This window comes from Vulpes vulpes, chromosome 12 (genome assembly GCF_048418805.1).
Source record: "Vulpes vulpes isolate BD-2025 chromosome 12, VulVul3, whole genome shotgun sequence".
Lineage (NCBI taxonomy): Eukaryota > Metazoa > Chordata > Mammalia > Carnivora > Canidae > Vulpes > Vulpes vulpes.
The window spans coordinates 106,916,639-106,932,968 of record NC_132791.1 but is presented as its reverse complement, the minus strand read 5'-3'; the positions used below and the strand labels follow the sequence as shown (position 1 = coordinate 106,932,968).

General features: G+C 50.2%; 1 protein-coding gene across 3 annotated transcripts; it reads left to right on the top strand.

The window, feature by feature from the left end:
* Positions 1 to 3,694: 3,694 nt before the first annotated feature.
* On the top strand, positions 3,695 to 8,013 carry LOC140594672 (uncharacterized). 3 transcript variants are annotated; one of them, XM_072729371.1, is made up of 4 exons: positions 3,695 to 3,820; positions 4,634 to 4,941; positions 5,168 to 5,265; positions 5,616 to 8,013. In XM_072729371.1, the coding sequence occupies exons 1-4, from the start codon at positions 3,741 to 3,743 to the stop codon at positions 5,646 to 5,648; spliced, it is 519 nt and encodes a 172-aa protein (XP_072585472.1). In that variant the 5' UTR covers positions 3,695 to 3,740; the 3' UTR covers positions 5,649 to 8,013. The 3 variants fall into 3 exon arrangements, with proteins under 3 accessions (XP_072585472.1, XP_072585470.1, XP_072585471.1); XM_072729370.1 differs by having other exon boundaries at positions 3,717 to 3,820; positions 5,168 to 5,300; positions 5,616 to 5,836; XM_072729369.1 differs by lacking the exon at positions 5,168 to 5,265 and having other exon boundaries at positions 3,703 to 3,820.
* Positions 8,014 to 16,330: the final 8,317 nt, after the last annotated feature.

Below are 16,330 nucleotides of genomic sequence, written 5' to 3'. Positions count from 1 at the left end.
AGGCAACACGGCCACTCCGGTTCCCATGGTAACCGAACTGGGACAGGAGGAACAAAAGGCTCTTCAAGGTCCTTGGAGCAAAGGAGGGTGGAACAGGAGCGGCCAACGGGGGTGGGGGCCCTCCTCCTCAGGGCCACACGCCGTGCCTCCCTGACAGCCCGGCCACCTGGTGGCTTCCAGGGCTGGGAGCCCGTGCCCTGCCCACGCTAGGGAACAGTGGGCACACCTGCTCCCCCACCCACCCAGCTCCAGCCCTGCGCCCTGAGCCCGGGACACGAGCTGCACGCTGGGGACTGAAACCTAACCCTACTGCCTGCGCCTCCTCGGAGCACTGGCTTCCGGTGCGACATCTCCACCATCTCCCCATCATCTCCACTGTCTCCCCATCATCTCCACTGTCTCCCCACCATCTCCCCATCATGTCCACCATCCCCCGTCATCTCCAGTGTCTCCCCATCATCTCCACTGTCTCCCCATCATCTCCACCATCTCCCCGTCATGTGCACTGTCTGCCCCATCTCATCTCCACCATCTGCTCTGGGAAAGATCTCACAGGGTCAAGGACAGCCGTTCTGTGGAGCATCCGATCAACGCCAGTTGTGACAGAGACTGGGCTCAGGGACAGATGAGGAGCCGTCCTCCCCACGCTCTCCTGGCGCTTGCTCCCCCTGCACACCTGCCTGGGGACTGCCTCTCCCCGCAGCTCATCCAGGCTTCACAGCAGCCGTGAGCTGCTTCCTCCCAAGGACCCAGGCTGAGTCTGAAGAAAAGCCCTTTCTGCCCGGCGGCCACCCAGGACCGGGAGGAGGGCTGGCCGCTCCCTTGGAGCTGTTCATCAGGCCTGCGCATCCCCGAGCTGGGGGCAGGTCACCCGAACCTTGAGGACAGTGAGGCTGGGAGTCCGGGTACAGAATTCAGCAACAGACCGACCTGCACTAAAACAGAGCCTCCGGCCGGAGCTCACAAAAACAAGTCCACGCAGTCTCCTCCGGTTTAATTAGGATGCACACTGTGCCGGGCTTTTGTCCAGCCAGCAGGGGCCCCTGGGGCCCTGTTCCTTCTGAGGTGTCACCGACCGCAGTGCTCTGGGTGTCCCCCCAGCCCGTCCCTGCCTTCCGGACCCCACCGTGCGAAATATGAGCATATTTGCTCACCACGGGGGAGACTGTGTCTGCAGAAAATGGGGGGAATTGGCTGCTCCTCACTTATTCTTCGGGCCAGTGCTTGAGAGAATTAAAAAAAAAAGTGTGAGATATAAAACCAAAGTGGTACTGTCAGAATTGGGCTAATAATGATTATTTTTATGCTCGGTGCATTTATTCCTCTTTTAGTTTGCCTAGCGTCCCCAAAGCAGCGGCGTATCCGCCTGGAGCACAGTAGCTATAGGGCTGGGCTACAGTCGCTCACCTTAGAGATGCCCTTAGGAACAAGGAAGCCTCGTGTCCTGGGCTGGCGGGAGGGGACAGGGGAGGCGAGAGGGGCACGAAGTAAGCAGCCCTGGGACCCTGTTTCCAGCGGTGACCTGCGGGATGCAGGATCTTGCAAGGATGCTTCTGGCTGGAAAGGAATCACGTTAATGAGCACATCCCCTCGGTCACCCGGGCCCAGGCGTCGAGCTGGAAGCTGCCTGCCCGAGCCGGCTCCCTGCACATCTGCCCAGAGACGAAGGGCCGCCTCCCCCACGGAGGCCTGGCGCCCCTCGCCTCCTGGACGTGAAGGGGGCGGGCAGGGAGGAGCTGTGGCACGGGCGCAGCAGCAGCGCGGACCTGGCCTGCGGGGAGAGCTGCGCGAGGGGCACAGGCCGCGCGGGGAGCAGCCGGCTCGGCTCGGGGACCCTGAACTGTGGCTCTGCGGACCCCTGCTCCCAGGGCCCCGACAGCCACGTGCCTCTGGAGGCTGCGGCACCGGCAGCATCAGGAGGCTCATCCACAACCAGGCGCAGCAAGACAGGAGGGAAGCAGGGGCAAGGGTCACTTCGATCCCACCCTGGAGACTCCCCAAACCGCTGAGGGGAACCCCGGAGTAGGTGCGCTTCGCAGAGAAGGGAGCGGAGCTGGGAGGGGTGGGGCTAGGAGAGGGCAGAGCTAGGAGAGGGCGGAGCTAGGAGAGGGCAGGGCCATATGGGGCGCGGCTAGGAGGGGTGGAGTCAGGAGAGGGCGGGGCTAGGAGAGGGCAGGGCTAGGAGGGGTGGAGTCAGGAGGGGCGGAGCTAGGAGAGGGCAGGGCCATATGGGGCGCGGCTAGGAGGGGTGGAGTCAGGAGAGGGCGGAGCTAGGAGAGGGCAGGGCTAGGAGGGGTGGAGTCAGGAGGGGCGGAGCTAGGAGAGGGCAGGGCTATATGGGGCGTGGTTAGGAGGGGTGGAGTCAGGAGAGGGCAGAGCTAGGAGGGGCGGGGCCATATGGGGCGTGGCTAGGAGGGGTGGAGTCGGGAGAGGGCAGAGCTAGGAGGGGGCGGGGCTATATGGGGCGTGGTTAGGAGGGGTGGAGTCAGGAGAGGGCAGAGCTAGGAGGGGCGGGGCCATATGGGGCGTGGCTGGGGGTGGAGTCAGGGGGCGGAGCTAGGAGGGGCGGGGGCAGGGCCAGGAGGGTAAAGCTAGAAGGGCAAAGATTGGAGAGGGCAGGGCCAGGAGGGGCGAATCTTGAGGGGTGGGGCTGGGAAGGGGCGGAGTTAGGAGAGGGCGGGGTCAGGAGGGGCCGGGATGGGGGCCAGCCTAGGAGGGGAGAAGCTGGGAGAGGGCGGGTTAGGAGGAGCGAAGTTACATGGGTGGAGTTAGGAAAACTGTGGAGGTTCCTCAGAGTTAAAAATAGACCTGCCCTACGACCAGCAATTGCACTGTTGGGGATTTACCCCAAAGATTCAGATGCAGTGAAACGCCGGGACACCTGCACCCCGATGTTTCTAGCAGCAATGTCCACAATAGTCAAACTGTGGAAGGAGCCTCGGTGTCCATCGAAAGATGATGGATAAAGAAGATGTGGTTTATGTATACAATGGAATATTACTCAGCCATTAGAAACGACAAATACCCACCATTTGCTTCAACGTGGATGGAACTGGAGGGTATTATGCTGAGTGAAGTAAGTCAATCGGAGAAGGACAAACATCATATGGTCTCATTCATTTGGGGAATATAAATAATAGTGAAAGGGAATAAAGGGGAAAGGAGAAAAAATGAAATATTAGAGAGGGAGACAGAACATGAGAGACTCCTGACTCTGGGAAACGAACTAGGGGTGGTGGAAGGGGAGGAGGGCGGGGGTAGGGGTGAATGGGTGACGGGCACTGAGGGGGGCACTTGATGGGATGAGCACTGGGTGTTATTCTGTATGTTGGTAAATTGAACACCAATAAAAAATAAATAAATAAATAAATAATCAACATTGAAAAAAGGAGGGGTGAAGCTACATGGGTGGAGCTAGGAGAGGGCGGGGCTAGGATGGAGGGAGTTAGAGAGGCGGAGCTCGGAGGGGCGGGGCTAAGAGGGGGTGGGGCTAGGAGGGCGGGGCTAGAGAGGTGGAGCTTGGGGCGGGGCTAGAGAGGTGGGGCTCGGATGGGCGGGGCCAGGAGGGGCGGGGCCATAGAGGTGGAGCTTGGAGGGGCGGGGCTCGGGGGCGGGGCTAGGGAGTGGGGCTCGGAGGGGGCGGAGTTTGTAGAGGGGAAGCTAGGAGGAAAGCCTGCAGCAGGTGCGGTGGTGGACAGAGGGACAGACAGTGGGAAGCAGGAGGGTTGCGGGGAGGGGAGATGGAGGCCTGCGGGTTCCTCCTCCATTTTGGCTCAAGGAAGGGAAATTCTCTGCTGAAATGGCATTTGCTCTTGGGAAGGTGAGTTCTCCCTCCTGAATGGCTTCTCTCCCTTCTGATCCTTCCTAGAAAAAACTACTCTTCCGGCCGCACTGCCTTCCTCTCCTCCCTCCGGCCAATTTCCATGACAGAATAGGAAGTGCTTCAAGGACAACTTGGCTAACCATTTCCCAGGCCGGGTGAGCGCCTCTCTCAGGGCCACCAGGCTTCTCGATTCCGAAAGGTCATTCACACTGTAGTCTAAGTAAGTGGATCCCTGCTGGGTAAGTTATCAGTTTATTGCCTCTCAGTGCACCTTTCCCCGCCTTACTTCGTGGTAACAAAACTGGACTTCGTGAATGTCTCTCCGTGGCCCTCTGGCAGGTCGGGAAGCTTGTGAGGAGGGCGTGAAAGTCGCTGCAGGAGGAAGGCCTCACTCCTGGGGCTGCAATAGTGCGGCTGCTGAACCTCTGGCAGTGCTCACCCACTGTCAGCTGGCCCTGGCTGGGAGAGTTCCCACCTGTCAGGTGACCTGCTGGCACCCCAGGAGGGCCACCAGTCCTGGCCCCGGCTTCCCTGCCCACTGACCTTGGCCTTAAGCCGACAGCAGCTGGGCCCCACCTGGGTTTCCCTGCTCTCCAGCCCATCTGCCCCCTGTGGACCCGCTCTGGCCCAGGGCTGCCCACTCGGCTGCCTCCCCACCCAGGAGCCCCCTTGGAATAACCTGCCTCAGCCTCGGGATGTCCTGGAGAGTCGTCTTTTCTCGGAGTGGTTGCTGTCCTATAAATCATTAATCCTATTTTATTTTAAGCTTTCCCTGTGTAATTAAGCATGGTCTCTGCATCTGACCAACAGACTTGCCTCGGGTTGCTCAGCTCCGGCAGAGCTGAGAGAAGGAGGAGGAGCTGGTAACATCACAAGCCCCCCTCACCCCAGAAGTTTGCAGAACAGAACTCTTCGGCACTGGGGGGACCTGCACGCTGCCTCTCTGCCACCTGCTGTCACAGAAGCCATCTTGCATCCCCACGAGACCGTGGCCACCTCTGTGTCTCCAAGTGTGGGCCCTGGACCAGTGGCGGCGGCGGCCCCTGAGAACTGGTTGGAAATGCACGTTCTTGGCCCCATCCCAGATGAATTACATCAGAAACTCGCCAATCTGTGGGGTGAGTCTCGTATGTGCAAAGGTTTGAGAACCACCGATGGGGGGTAATGTCGCTTAACATCTCCAGGCCTCATCTGCAAACGGTAACGATTATATCTTCTGCAGAGTTGTGAGGATTGGGTAAGACGGCCCAGAGTACGAGTGCGGTGATGGTGGTGATAGACCTATGAGAGCAGAAATGTAATATAAAGCATCGGGGCTTTTCTCTTCTGTCCTCTCCGTCCTAGAGTTTGGGGACCCGCGGAACCGGCCTCCTGCACACTGTCCCCCACAGGCAACGGGTGTAGGTCTGACGGGAGCCTTTCTAAATGTGCCAAGGCCAGAGGTGGGTGACCAGGGCTCAGCCTCTCCAGGAATGAGGTACAGGCTCTGGAGCTTTCCCTGGAGCTGCCTGTGGGCCCTTAGCCGGAATGGCTGAGTTGAGGCCTGTTCTTGGCGAGATGGCGGTGATGGGAGCCGCCTCAGGTGTGCCAGGCCCCTGGTCACAGTCAGCGCAGCTGGGTGGGACGACGGGTGGGCGAGCAGGGACATAGGGTGCTGGCTGGCAAGAGATCTGAGGCCAGCCTGTAGCTCAGCCAGGTTTTCCTGATGAGCACATTGTCTTCACGGGTATGATGGAAATCTGCAGTTTCTCCAGAAACCTGATTTTAACCTTCATCCCTTCTCCTTCCTTAGCTCGAGGGCCAAGGTGCCATTACAAAAGCCTAAGGCTCATGAAGACTGGCAAGGCCGGCTTCCAAGAGGCCTCTGGAATTTGCCTTGAACGTGTGTCCTTCGCTAACTGGATTTCCAGACTTTCCACACTCTGCCTCACACTCTGGCCTTCCTCAGAAGCTGCCACTCACCTGGCCCTCGCCACCGACCCCGTCTCCTCCCAGCCACTGGGCCCAGCCAAGGGCCGCCACTCCCACTCCAGCTAAAAGGAGACCTGGAAAGAGGGCACGAGTGAAGGTGAAAACTGCTTTCTCTGAGAACCGGCTGCCTTAGGGTGTCAGCCCTAAGTTTGAGTCACCTTGGACAGACGTCACGTTACCAGGAGAGTCCAGCTCCTCCCCAGGAGGCGGACAGGTCTGATTTTGAAGGGAGCATTATCCACTAACGATTTTATCACAAGCAAAATATGAATTTTTATCTCTATTGCACATTTCCAACTTTCAAATATACGACCCTTCTTCAAACCTGCAAATTCTTTGAAAGAATTTAGAGCGCCTTATTCCCAGGACTGGGTAATTTTTCCCTGGCTGCATTTTAATTTTAGAGAAAGGAAGCCTGATGTGATGAACACTCACTGAATAGAAATCCTGGGGCTCTTAATTAAACCAGATAAGGTGTCTCACCCTGGAAACCCTCCCATTGGCTTATGAGAAACTCATTTGCATTCTCTGAGATGCAATTCATATTTCCTTATCTCGTTCCTGCATCAAAAGTTACCTTTTTGCAAAGAATAATTTTTGCCCAAATACATTTTCTTTCTAGTATTCCAAAGAGTCTGTGATGGCAAGGAGTATGGAGCTCTGTCCTTGAATGGCTCAGACTCCATCCTTCCTCCAGCACCTGGGAGCAGCAAGTGTCTGCTCTGGGCCCAGGCTTCCAGTCTCTGCCCAGTGCCCTCCCTTCCAAGACCCCTCCCCTAAAATAAGGGAAAAGAAATTAGCTGCATTCTACTAATGAGCAGTTACTGTGGCTTAAAGGTCGCTAGCCATGCATGGTACATCTCTTAAACCTTGTGCTCCATGCACAAGACTCCACTGACCCCCACTCTCTGCTCCCAGGTCTCCTGCCTGCAGGTCGACCAGCTGTTCTTCATCAGTTGGGCAAATGGACTCAGGTCCACCTTTGTAGAAGTTCCGTGCTTCCTTCCCTTTATCCTCTGCTCAGCCACGTTTAGCATTTCAGCTTTTATAAGAGAACCATGAACTCAAGAGTGTCAGGCATAGTCTGAGCTATTAATAATATGGCATTTTTCTTACTTTTCTTATAGTCTGGGGGTAGACATCCTTCAATGAGATCTTCAAAGGAAAACTGAGTGAGGGGCAGGTCAAGATCTAGGCATTCCCAGGCTCCTGGTCCTTGGCCTGAATGCTGGATTTTAGGACAGGAAGGGGGAAATAGACATAGATGAGGCTGGAGAGGTGAGTACATTCCAGAAAATAATGAGCATGCTTGCCAGACCCAGGGGACTGAACTGTCCTGCGGTGCACTGCTTCTCATAATGGGATCCAGCTACTCATCAGAGCTTTGACATGTTTGTTAAGGATGTTGATTCTTGAGCCCTATTCCCAAATCTGAATCTGAATCAGAACTTTTGTGGCCCAGGACCCCAGACTTACAAAATGCCTGGGTAATGCTTATGCACATCTTTCCTTCAGTTGGAAAACATTGGCACCATTGACTGAGAGGTTAATTCAAGAACCTAAGCAGAGATGTGACACAGTCAGATTGGTCACTTTCGTTGCACTTTATGGCATGCATTTTAAAAACTGGAGACCAGACAAGTGACTATTGTAATACTTCAGATGGGAAATGCTGAGGAGCTGAGCTAAGCCAGTAGTGGTGAGGCTGGAGCAGTAGGAGGTCAACCCTGGAGTTTCTGGCTTGAGTTATTGAGCCAATAAAGGATAAATAATCTGAAGTCAGTACGTTGGGTAGGAAAATTGTTAGTTGCTTTAGGCATGTTGAGGTTGAGAGGGGTCTGTGGGATATATCTAGGTGGGAGCTGTCCAGGAGGAAGTGGGATTGATGTTTGGAACTCAGGACAAATTCTGTGCAAAACATACAAAGCAATAGGGAAGGAAATCCTTGGCATGGATATGATTTCAAGGAAGAATGGGAGAGCAAAGAAAAGGCCCTAGGACAAAATCTTTGAGAATATCAACTCTAAAGGTTCTACGGGACAAGTTGCCCAAGGAATGGGGCTTTTTAGAGAAAGTGTTTACTTTCTCTAAAGTATTTACTTTCTTCACTGTTCTAGGTCAATTTAGATTTTAACACACAATGTTCCAGTGGGTAGTAATTGGCAAATACAGTGCTGTTCATGTTTTATCCCAGGCTACTTAATAAATTTACTCAATAATCAAGATGATATTCATGAAGTCGCCTAAGTCAAAAGTTCAAGTTGGAAGCAAGAGGAGAGAGGATTGAGTTGGGTAGGAGAACAGCTATATTATCAGCGAGAGTACAGGTGATGAGGACAGAAGCCAACCTTCTAGGCCGAGGCTCTGGTCCCTGCACGGTGAGAAAATATATATTCTTTCAGTAAAATTGCCACCAGTAAGAAATGTCACTAGCCCATTCTCTCAGGTGTCAGGATAAGAAAAATCAAAAAGACGTCTGGAAGGACAAAGTTACAACTGCTTTCTACACCACACATTTGACTGGAGACAGGAAAGATATTTGTTTAAATTAATGTCTTTTGCTGGGAACAAAACAGATCTTCCCTTTTCCCTCTTAATGTGGATGTTGTTCCTAATAATTCACAAAGTATTTTCTCATTTCTACTTCAATTCCCCCACGTAAATGTTTAACCATGACTGTGCCTTAAGGAAAAAAAAAAAAAGAATTTACATTGATACTTTACCAGAACTCATGCTAAATGCAGGATTGATCTCAGCCCCTTTGCTCTGCACGGGCATGTTACATGGTAAGTGCTCTCATCCTTATTTTATAGAAGAGGAAACACAAGGGTACAGAGGTCAAATGACCTCATCAAGGTCACCCACCTACTAAGAATTCACACCCAGGTGCTCCTGCACCTTCTCCCTTGCGTATTTTTTTATATTACTTTTTAGTTCCTAAGTCTTAGTGGCTATTAACAAATGATGCCTTTTAGATTACCCAGGTATTTTGAATTTCTCAGAGGAAGCCAAATGTGGTCAACAACTCTGAACTACGCATGTTTATGATAAATAATCAGTGAAGCAGAATAACCCATAAATGTTCATTCCTGGTATTAGACTCTATAATTTATGTACATTTCATTATAAGATCTTATGCATATTTATCACTTTAGATGGTTTTCACCTGTCTGGTTTTAGCTAGATTATAAATTCTCTGAGGCTAAGGAGTGCATACTCCCAATGCTGGAGCCCTAGCATAGGAAAACAGTGCAAATCCAATGATGCATTTTTAATGAATGAGTCAGGTAATGAAGGGGAGCTCAGAGGAGCTTGTTTTAGGCATGCACAAAAATGTTTTCCAGTTATTTTCCAAATTGCCTGAGCTGGAAAATCTAAATCTAAAATATGTTTTTGGGTTTGGTATGTATTTCTCTTTTAGGAGATATTTTATTTTACTTTTTTAGATATTTTAAATATATTTTTATAATCTCAAAAGAAATCATCTACATAGACATGATTCATTTTGAAAGGACCCTATGGGATTTATAGCATTAAGAGCCTTTTTTTTTATTACAGAAAAGAACAAAATTTCTTGCCCAAGCCAATCTCTGAGCCAAAGGGCTGCAACTGGAGGCTGGTTGTGGTCCAAAGTTAGCTGGAACTCTTGTGCCTGCATATTGAATGCCTCCTTCTCTCTCTCCCTCCCTCTCTCTCTCTCTCTCCATCAAAGGTATTCGCAAATACAACTCTTGCTACTGGACAATATCTGATATTAAATGTTAAAGAATAAATGCTAGTGGTCAGGGCCCGTCTGCTGAAGATAACTTCTTGCTTCTGGTGATGGGAACCATTAATTTAGGACAATCCTCCTGCTGAGAACAAATACTAAAAGTAGATAAAATCTTAGAAAAACTGCTCTTGAAGGCATCATTAGGTCTTGTTAGTGAACTAACAAGGTCACAAAGAATTATTAAGGAACATTCTAGAAGACAGACTAGAGGTCCAGAAAGGTAAGCCCAGTAGCTGGGCCACTCCTCCTCTGGGAATGTGTTGACTCTAGAGAAGCTGTCTGAAACGCTGAGCAGCACATCTGTAGGGCTTGGCGTCCCAGGAAGGGAGTGCAGAAGTCACCAACATAGGGATGAGCCAGTGTACAGAGGTGGTCAGATGAAGCCATTTCTTTTTGGGTTTGGGTCACTGAAAGGCTGCACCCTGGGAGCAAATGAACAGCAGTAGATTGCTTTCAAGGAGACTGCAACTCAGTATGAAGGTCTCTCAATGTCTGGAACTGGATTAGGTAACTCCAAGTGTTGGCTTTCCCACTTGCACAGCAGAAGCGAGCATATGTCCTTTCTGGAGCAAGGTGATACTATTCTAGTCCTCAAATTCTTTCAGCAAACAAGTTTTCAAAATTAATGGCCAGCACACAATAAGAAAGAACAAGAACACAAGAAGAAAAGTAGAGAAACTAAGAAAAAATAGGCAATAGAAACAGACAGGGACTATAGAAATAGGAATTACTGGACATGAACTTTAAAATGTCTATGCACATGTGTTTAAGATGAGAAAAGCCACTATGGAGAATTTTGGCAGAGGAGGAGAACTATTTTTTGAAAAAGAGTATTCCAGAACTGAAAAATACAAAAGTCTATTTTTAAAACTCACTGAATTTATTTAATAATAGCTTAAATTAATCTGAAAAGGTAATTATTGAATTTATGAACTGGTAAAAAGAAAATATTCCAAATGAAGTATGGAAAGACAAAACGATGGAAAATAGGAGAGTAAGAAACAGAGAGGATGGGGTGAGAGTCCAACACACATACACTCGTCACACAACACACTTTCACTCAGCATGTCAGGAAAGCTGAGTGAAAACAAGGCAGAGACAATATTTAGAGATGTAACAGCTGAGAACTTTACAAAAATGCTGAGAAATATTAAGCCATAGATTCAAAAGGTTCTACACTCCTAAGCCAACCGCATTTTAAAAACACATATGCAATATGTATTTTATATTTATGTGTACGCGTGTGTATATCTACACACACATCATCTCCACATGTAAGCACACTATAGTAAAAATACTAAAAAAAAAAAAAAAAGACATAAAATGCAGATCTTAAATGCATCCAGAAGAGGTCAAAACAAAAAAAAAACAAAACCAAAAACACAGATTACCTTCACGGGAGTAACAATTGAGCTTAAAGTGGATTTCTTCATAGAAACAACAGTGGTTAAGTAGTTAATGAAAAGAAAGTAAGAGCCACCTATATCCAAGGAAAATGTCCCTTAAGAATGAAGGTACGGGCTGCCTGGGTGGCTCAGTCAGTTAAGCGTCCAACTCTTGATTTCAGCTCAGGTCATGATCTCAGGGTCGTGGGATTGAGCCCCGTGTCAGGCTCCGTGCTCAGCGTGCAGTCTACTTGAGGATTCTCTCTCTTCCCCTCCCCCTGCCCCTCCCTGCTGCCTGTGTGTGCATATTCTCTCTCTCTAAAATAAATGAATACTAAACAAAAAAGAATGAGGTGGAATGAAAACATTTTCAAATAAACAAAAACTAAGAGAATTGATGAATTAATCAGTTAATTAATTAACTAGTTAATGGCAGGCCCATGCTAAAGGAAATACTCAAAGATATTCAGGCAGAAACACATGATCCCACATGGAAGCTCAAAGATACAGAAAGAAATGAAAGCAATGGAAACGATAAATATATGAGCAATTCCAATACCTGAACATTTGATTTATAAAGAATATGGCATTGATTGACTTCAGGAAAAGGAAATTTTCTTCAATAAGTGATGTTAGACAATTAGATATCCATATGGAAAAATAAATACTATAAAGTTGACTTCATCTTCAACTACATGGAAAAATCAATGCCAAGTAGATTGTAAACCACACTGGTGCAGCCACTGTGGGGAACAGTATGGAGATGCCTCAGAAAATTAAAAATAGGTCAGCCTGGGTGGCTCAGTGGTTTAGCGCCGCCTTCAGCCCAGGGCAAGATCCTGGAGACCCGGGATCGAGTCCCACATCGGGATCCCTGCATGGAGTCTGCCTCTCTCAGCCTGTGTCTCTGCCTCTGTGTGTGTGTGTGTGTGTGTGTGTGTGTGTGTGTGTGTCTCATGAATAAATAAATAAAATCTTTAAAAGAAATTAAAAATAGAACTACCCTACAATCCAGCAATTGCACTATTAGGTATTTACCTGAAAGATACAAAAATACTAATTCAAAGCGATACATGAGCCCCAATGTTTATAGCAGCAAATATATATAATGGAATATTATATATTCCATATTAAATATATATAATGGAATATTACTCAACCATCAAAAAGAATGAAATCTTACCATTTGCAATAACATGGGAGGAAGCTAGAGTGTATTTTTGCTAAGTGAAATAGAGAAAGACAAAAAAAAAAAAAGAAATAGAGAAAGACAAATACCAAAAGATTTCACTCAAATGTGGAATTTAAGAAACAAAACAAATGAGTGGAGGGGAAAAAAAAGAGAGAGGCAAACCAAGAAATAGACACTTAACTATGGAGAACACACTGATGGTTACTGGAGGGGGGGATGGGGAAATAGGTGATGGGGAGTGAGGATGGCACTTGTGATGAGCGCTGAGTGTTGTATGGACGTGTTGAATCACTAAATTGTACACTTGAAACTAATATTATACCTCAACCTAATATTATGTTAACTACCTGGAATTTACATAAACACTTTAAAAATAAAAAAAGGTAAGACAGTAAAGCTTCTATATTCATGACCTCATAGTAGGAAATGACTTATAACTAATACATAGAATTCACCAACCATGAGTAGAAAAATTCTGACTACATTCAAATTAAGACTGTGCTCATCAAAAGGTATCCTTAAGAGAGTGAAAAGAGGAGCCGCACGGCCCGGCTCTTGGCCCTGACCTGGCGGGGCTTGGCCACTGTTCTGGGCCTCCGTCCGGTGGCTGTATCTCCACCCAGACTCGCAGAGCCAGCTAGGGAGACTGCACATACGTTGGTTCTAAAATGTCCTGGCTTTTTCCCTCAGTGGCAGGGGGGACCTGAGGCAAATCATGATTTGGGGAAAAAAAAATTGGGAAAAGAAGTCAGGTGTGTTCAGGATTCACTGGAAAGCCCCAAAGCCCTGCCCAAGTGGCTCCCCTTGGGGCTACTGAGATGGCAGCAGATTTCTCCAGATGGACATAGTAGGTCTCACAAATTGAGCTGAATTCCAGAGACCGCAGGCTCCTCCCACCGTGGCAGGTCTCAGAAACATTCCCCCGGCTATTTGACCCTCAGCTGTGACATTTATGGGCCTCCCAAGGAAGCAGATGGGTCTTTCCATCGGATTCTCCGGTTGGTCTAACAAATTACCAGAACCTCAGTGGCTTCAAACATACCTGTGCGTTGTCCTGCGGCTCCAAAGTGAAGAAGTCCTGTGTGAGTCTCACTGGGCCTCACGTATTCGGATCAAGCCAGATAGAGCCTCTAGGGGAGAGTCCATTTTCCTGCCTTTTCCAGCTTCTAGAGGCCTCTGGCATCCCTTGGCTCATGGCCCCTCGTGGCTTCATCATCTAAGCAGCTGTGGCGAGTTGAGTCCTTCTCAGAGGGCATCACTCCCGCCCGGCTTCCTCCGCCACAGCCTTTCCCTGGCTCTCTTCTGCGACCCTTACCTTCCTTCTAAGGCTTCACTGGGGCCCCAGGGAAGCTATCTCAGGATCAGCCGACTTGCAATCTTTAATTCCCCTTTATCATGTAACCTAACACAGTCACAGGGGCCGGGGGCTAGAACCAGCCACCTCTGGGGGGGCCGTGATCCTACAAGTGCATTGCTTCAGGAGCCAGTGAGCCTTGTCTCCCCAACACACCCTCCAGTCTGCGTGTGTGTGCACAGGTGTGTGCACACGATTCATTCAGATTTGAATCGGTAACCACTGATTGTCAGGGGGGCGAAGTGTCTAACGTAGGGGACAGAAAGAAAAGCAAACAGATGAAAGAAAATTAAGGGGGAAAAGAAATGGAGGGGACAGAAGAAAAATAATAAAAACTCACTTGATATTTTAGAGAGCAAGGTCCTGCCTGGATCCACTAATCAGAACAAAAAGAGATAAATGAGAACACTCAAAGAACAAGGAAGAATTCTTGGAAATCAAAAAATATAGAAGTACAAAAATTCATCCTAAGGATTCATTTTTAAATGAGTCAATATCCCACCAAGTAAAGCAAAATGTCACAGATGAACAATAGAAGAAAAATGATAAGAGAAATCAAATCGAAGATCAACCCAGAAGTTCTAACATCCAAATAACAGGTCCTTGGAAAATAACTAAGAAAGTTTGAAGAAAATGTTTTAGAATCTCCAGAACTGAAGACCATATGTTTCCTCTTTGAAAGGACCACTGAGTGCCCAGGACCATTAGTTTAAAAAGAGCCCCATGAAGATACATCATCATTAAAATTCAGGAAACCAGGACGAAGGAGATCATAAAAGTTTCCAAGTTTCCGAAGAGGAAAGTAGTTCACGTATAAGGATCAAGAAAGAAAATGACATCAGGCTTCTCGACAGCTAGAGTTGCCACAGAGGATTAAAGAAAAAAAAAACTGATATTCAAAGTATAAGGGAAATTGATTTTCAGTCTAGAATCCTATATGGATCCAAACCATTAAAAAGGGTTTGACAAAAAGGGTTTGACAGCGGGGAGATGCAAAGTTACAAAACTTATATTCCTTGCATCTTTTTCCATCACAAAGAGGGAATAAAATAAGACAGGAAGGTGAGATTCAAGAGATAAGAGATTGCCCGCAGAGAGAGGTGGAGGGGATTCGCACAGCAGTCACGGCTGTGCAGCAGGCCAGGAACCACCTGGTGGGAGCGGGAAGAGGAGGGCTCCAGGGGCCCCCTCTTCACTCCCGCTCTCCCAACAGAGAACCGCACAGAAACGGCGTGTGAGGCGCTGAAGCACGTGGAGGAGAACGCAGGGCCCGGCAGCCGACGCTGACAGCTGAATTCACACGCATGATCACTACTGGACATCGGCCAAGGGGCTCTGCACCGTGAGTAGAATGAAAACCATCGGTGGGGTGCACGTGCGGGGTGTCGGGGGGCGGGGATGGGGCACCAAGCAGGCATGGCCCAGCCAGAGGTCACCCTCCTCCTCGTCAGTGGGAAGTGCGCACGTGAGGCCTAACATGGAAAAATCAAGAAGTAGCCCTTGACTTGGAAACTCGGTGGCAAATCCCAGAGGAGACACCTAAACGAGTTGAAAAAGGTTGGTCCTCGGCCATAGGACTCGGAAGTGGATGGGAGCTGATGTTTCAGTACAAGGACCTGGGATTCCACGGGACTTCGAAAACCTGTCACTTGAATTAGTCCCGTGGCAGAGGCGCTGCAGGTGGCAGCCACTCTCACCAACGTTTACCAACGTACCTTCGCTCCAGGGAGGCTCTGGACCCTGCCTCACAGCCCCGGCGCCCCCGCCTCACTCCCACGGCACCTGCCCCTTCCGGGGTGACTTGTGGCCGGCCACCACCCCGGCAGCCCTCGGCGCGTCTCAGTGTCCTGACTGCAGGTCCCGGCCCCATTTTACAGATGAGGCAACCGCGGATGCGAGGGATGGAGCAGCTGGGCCGCGGCCCGCGCCAGGTCTCCCAATTCGCCGTGGCATCGGCTGGGCTCAACACACCGGGCACCTGTGACGGGGAAGGAGCCGGGGCGCCCGGGGTCCCTGGCTGCGCAGCCGCCTCCCCGACTCAGCTCAGGCCATGACTCAGGGTCTGGGGTGGAGCCTGTGGGACAGGCCGGTCTCCCCCCACCGCACCCCCCACCCCACTCACCTGCTCTCTCTTTAATAAAGTGAGTAAATAAAAATCAAAAATTAAAATAAAAGTAAAGAAGCTGCGACCAAACCCCAAATTCCCGACACGCAGCCCAGGTCGTGTCCAGCTAGGCGTTGCGGAACTGTGCTCTGAAGCAACGTTTCGTGAATAAAATGCTTCTGTGACCAGTGAGAGTACTGTCACCGAGCTCAGCGTGCTCCCGCACAAGGAGCGGGTGGGGCACCCTCCTCGCAGGCCTGTGGGGCCGGGAGAGCCCCTTACTGGTGAAGGTGCTGGCACAGCACCTGGGGGACCCGGCCTGGGCCCGGGGAGCCCCAACAGGCACAAGAGGGACAGGTGGGGCCTGCAGAGGCTCGACGGGGAACTGCACGGACGGCTCCTGGTCTCGAGTGACACCGAGCCTGCCAGGAGGTCCTCTGGCCGGCGCCCCGACGCCTAAGTCAGCCGAATTCAGAGGCGCCTGGAGAGCTGCGGGGCGGCCCTGCCGGGCCTCGGCTCGGCGACAGGGAGCCAGGCTCCGGTGGTTCGCGCCATTTGCCGAAGAAAACACCCAAACATGCGTCAGCAGCAGCTTTAACAGCCTCAGATCGTCCTCTGAAACCGTGGGCTCCCGCCGTGAGGCGAGTCCCCCTGGCAAGCTGGGGACAGGTGCTGTCTGGGTCCCCGGCCGCCTCCTGCCCTCCCCTCGTGCCGCTGGCAAGGCTGCCC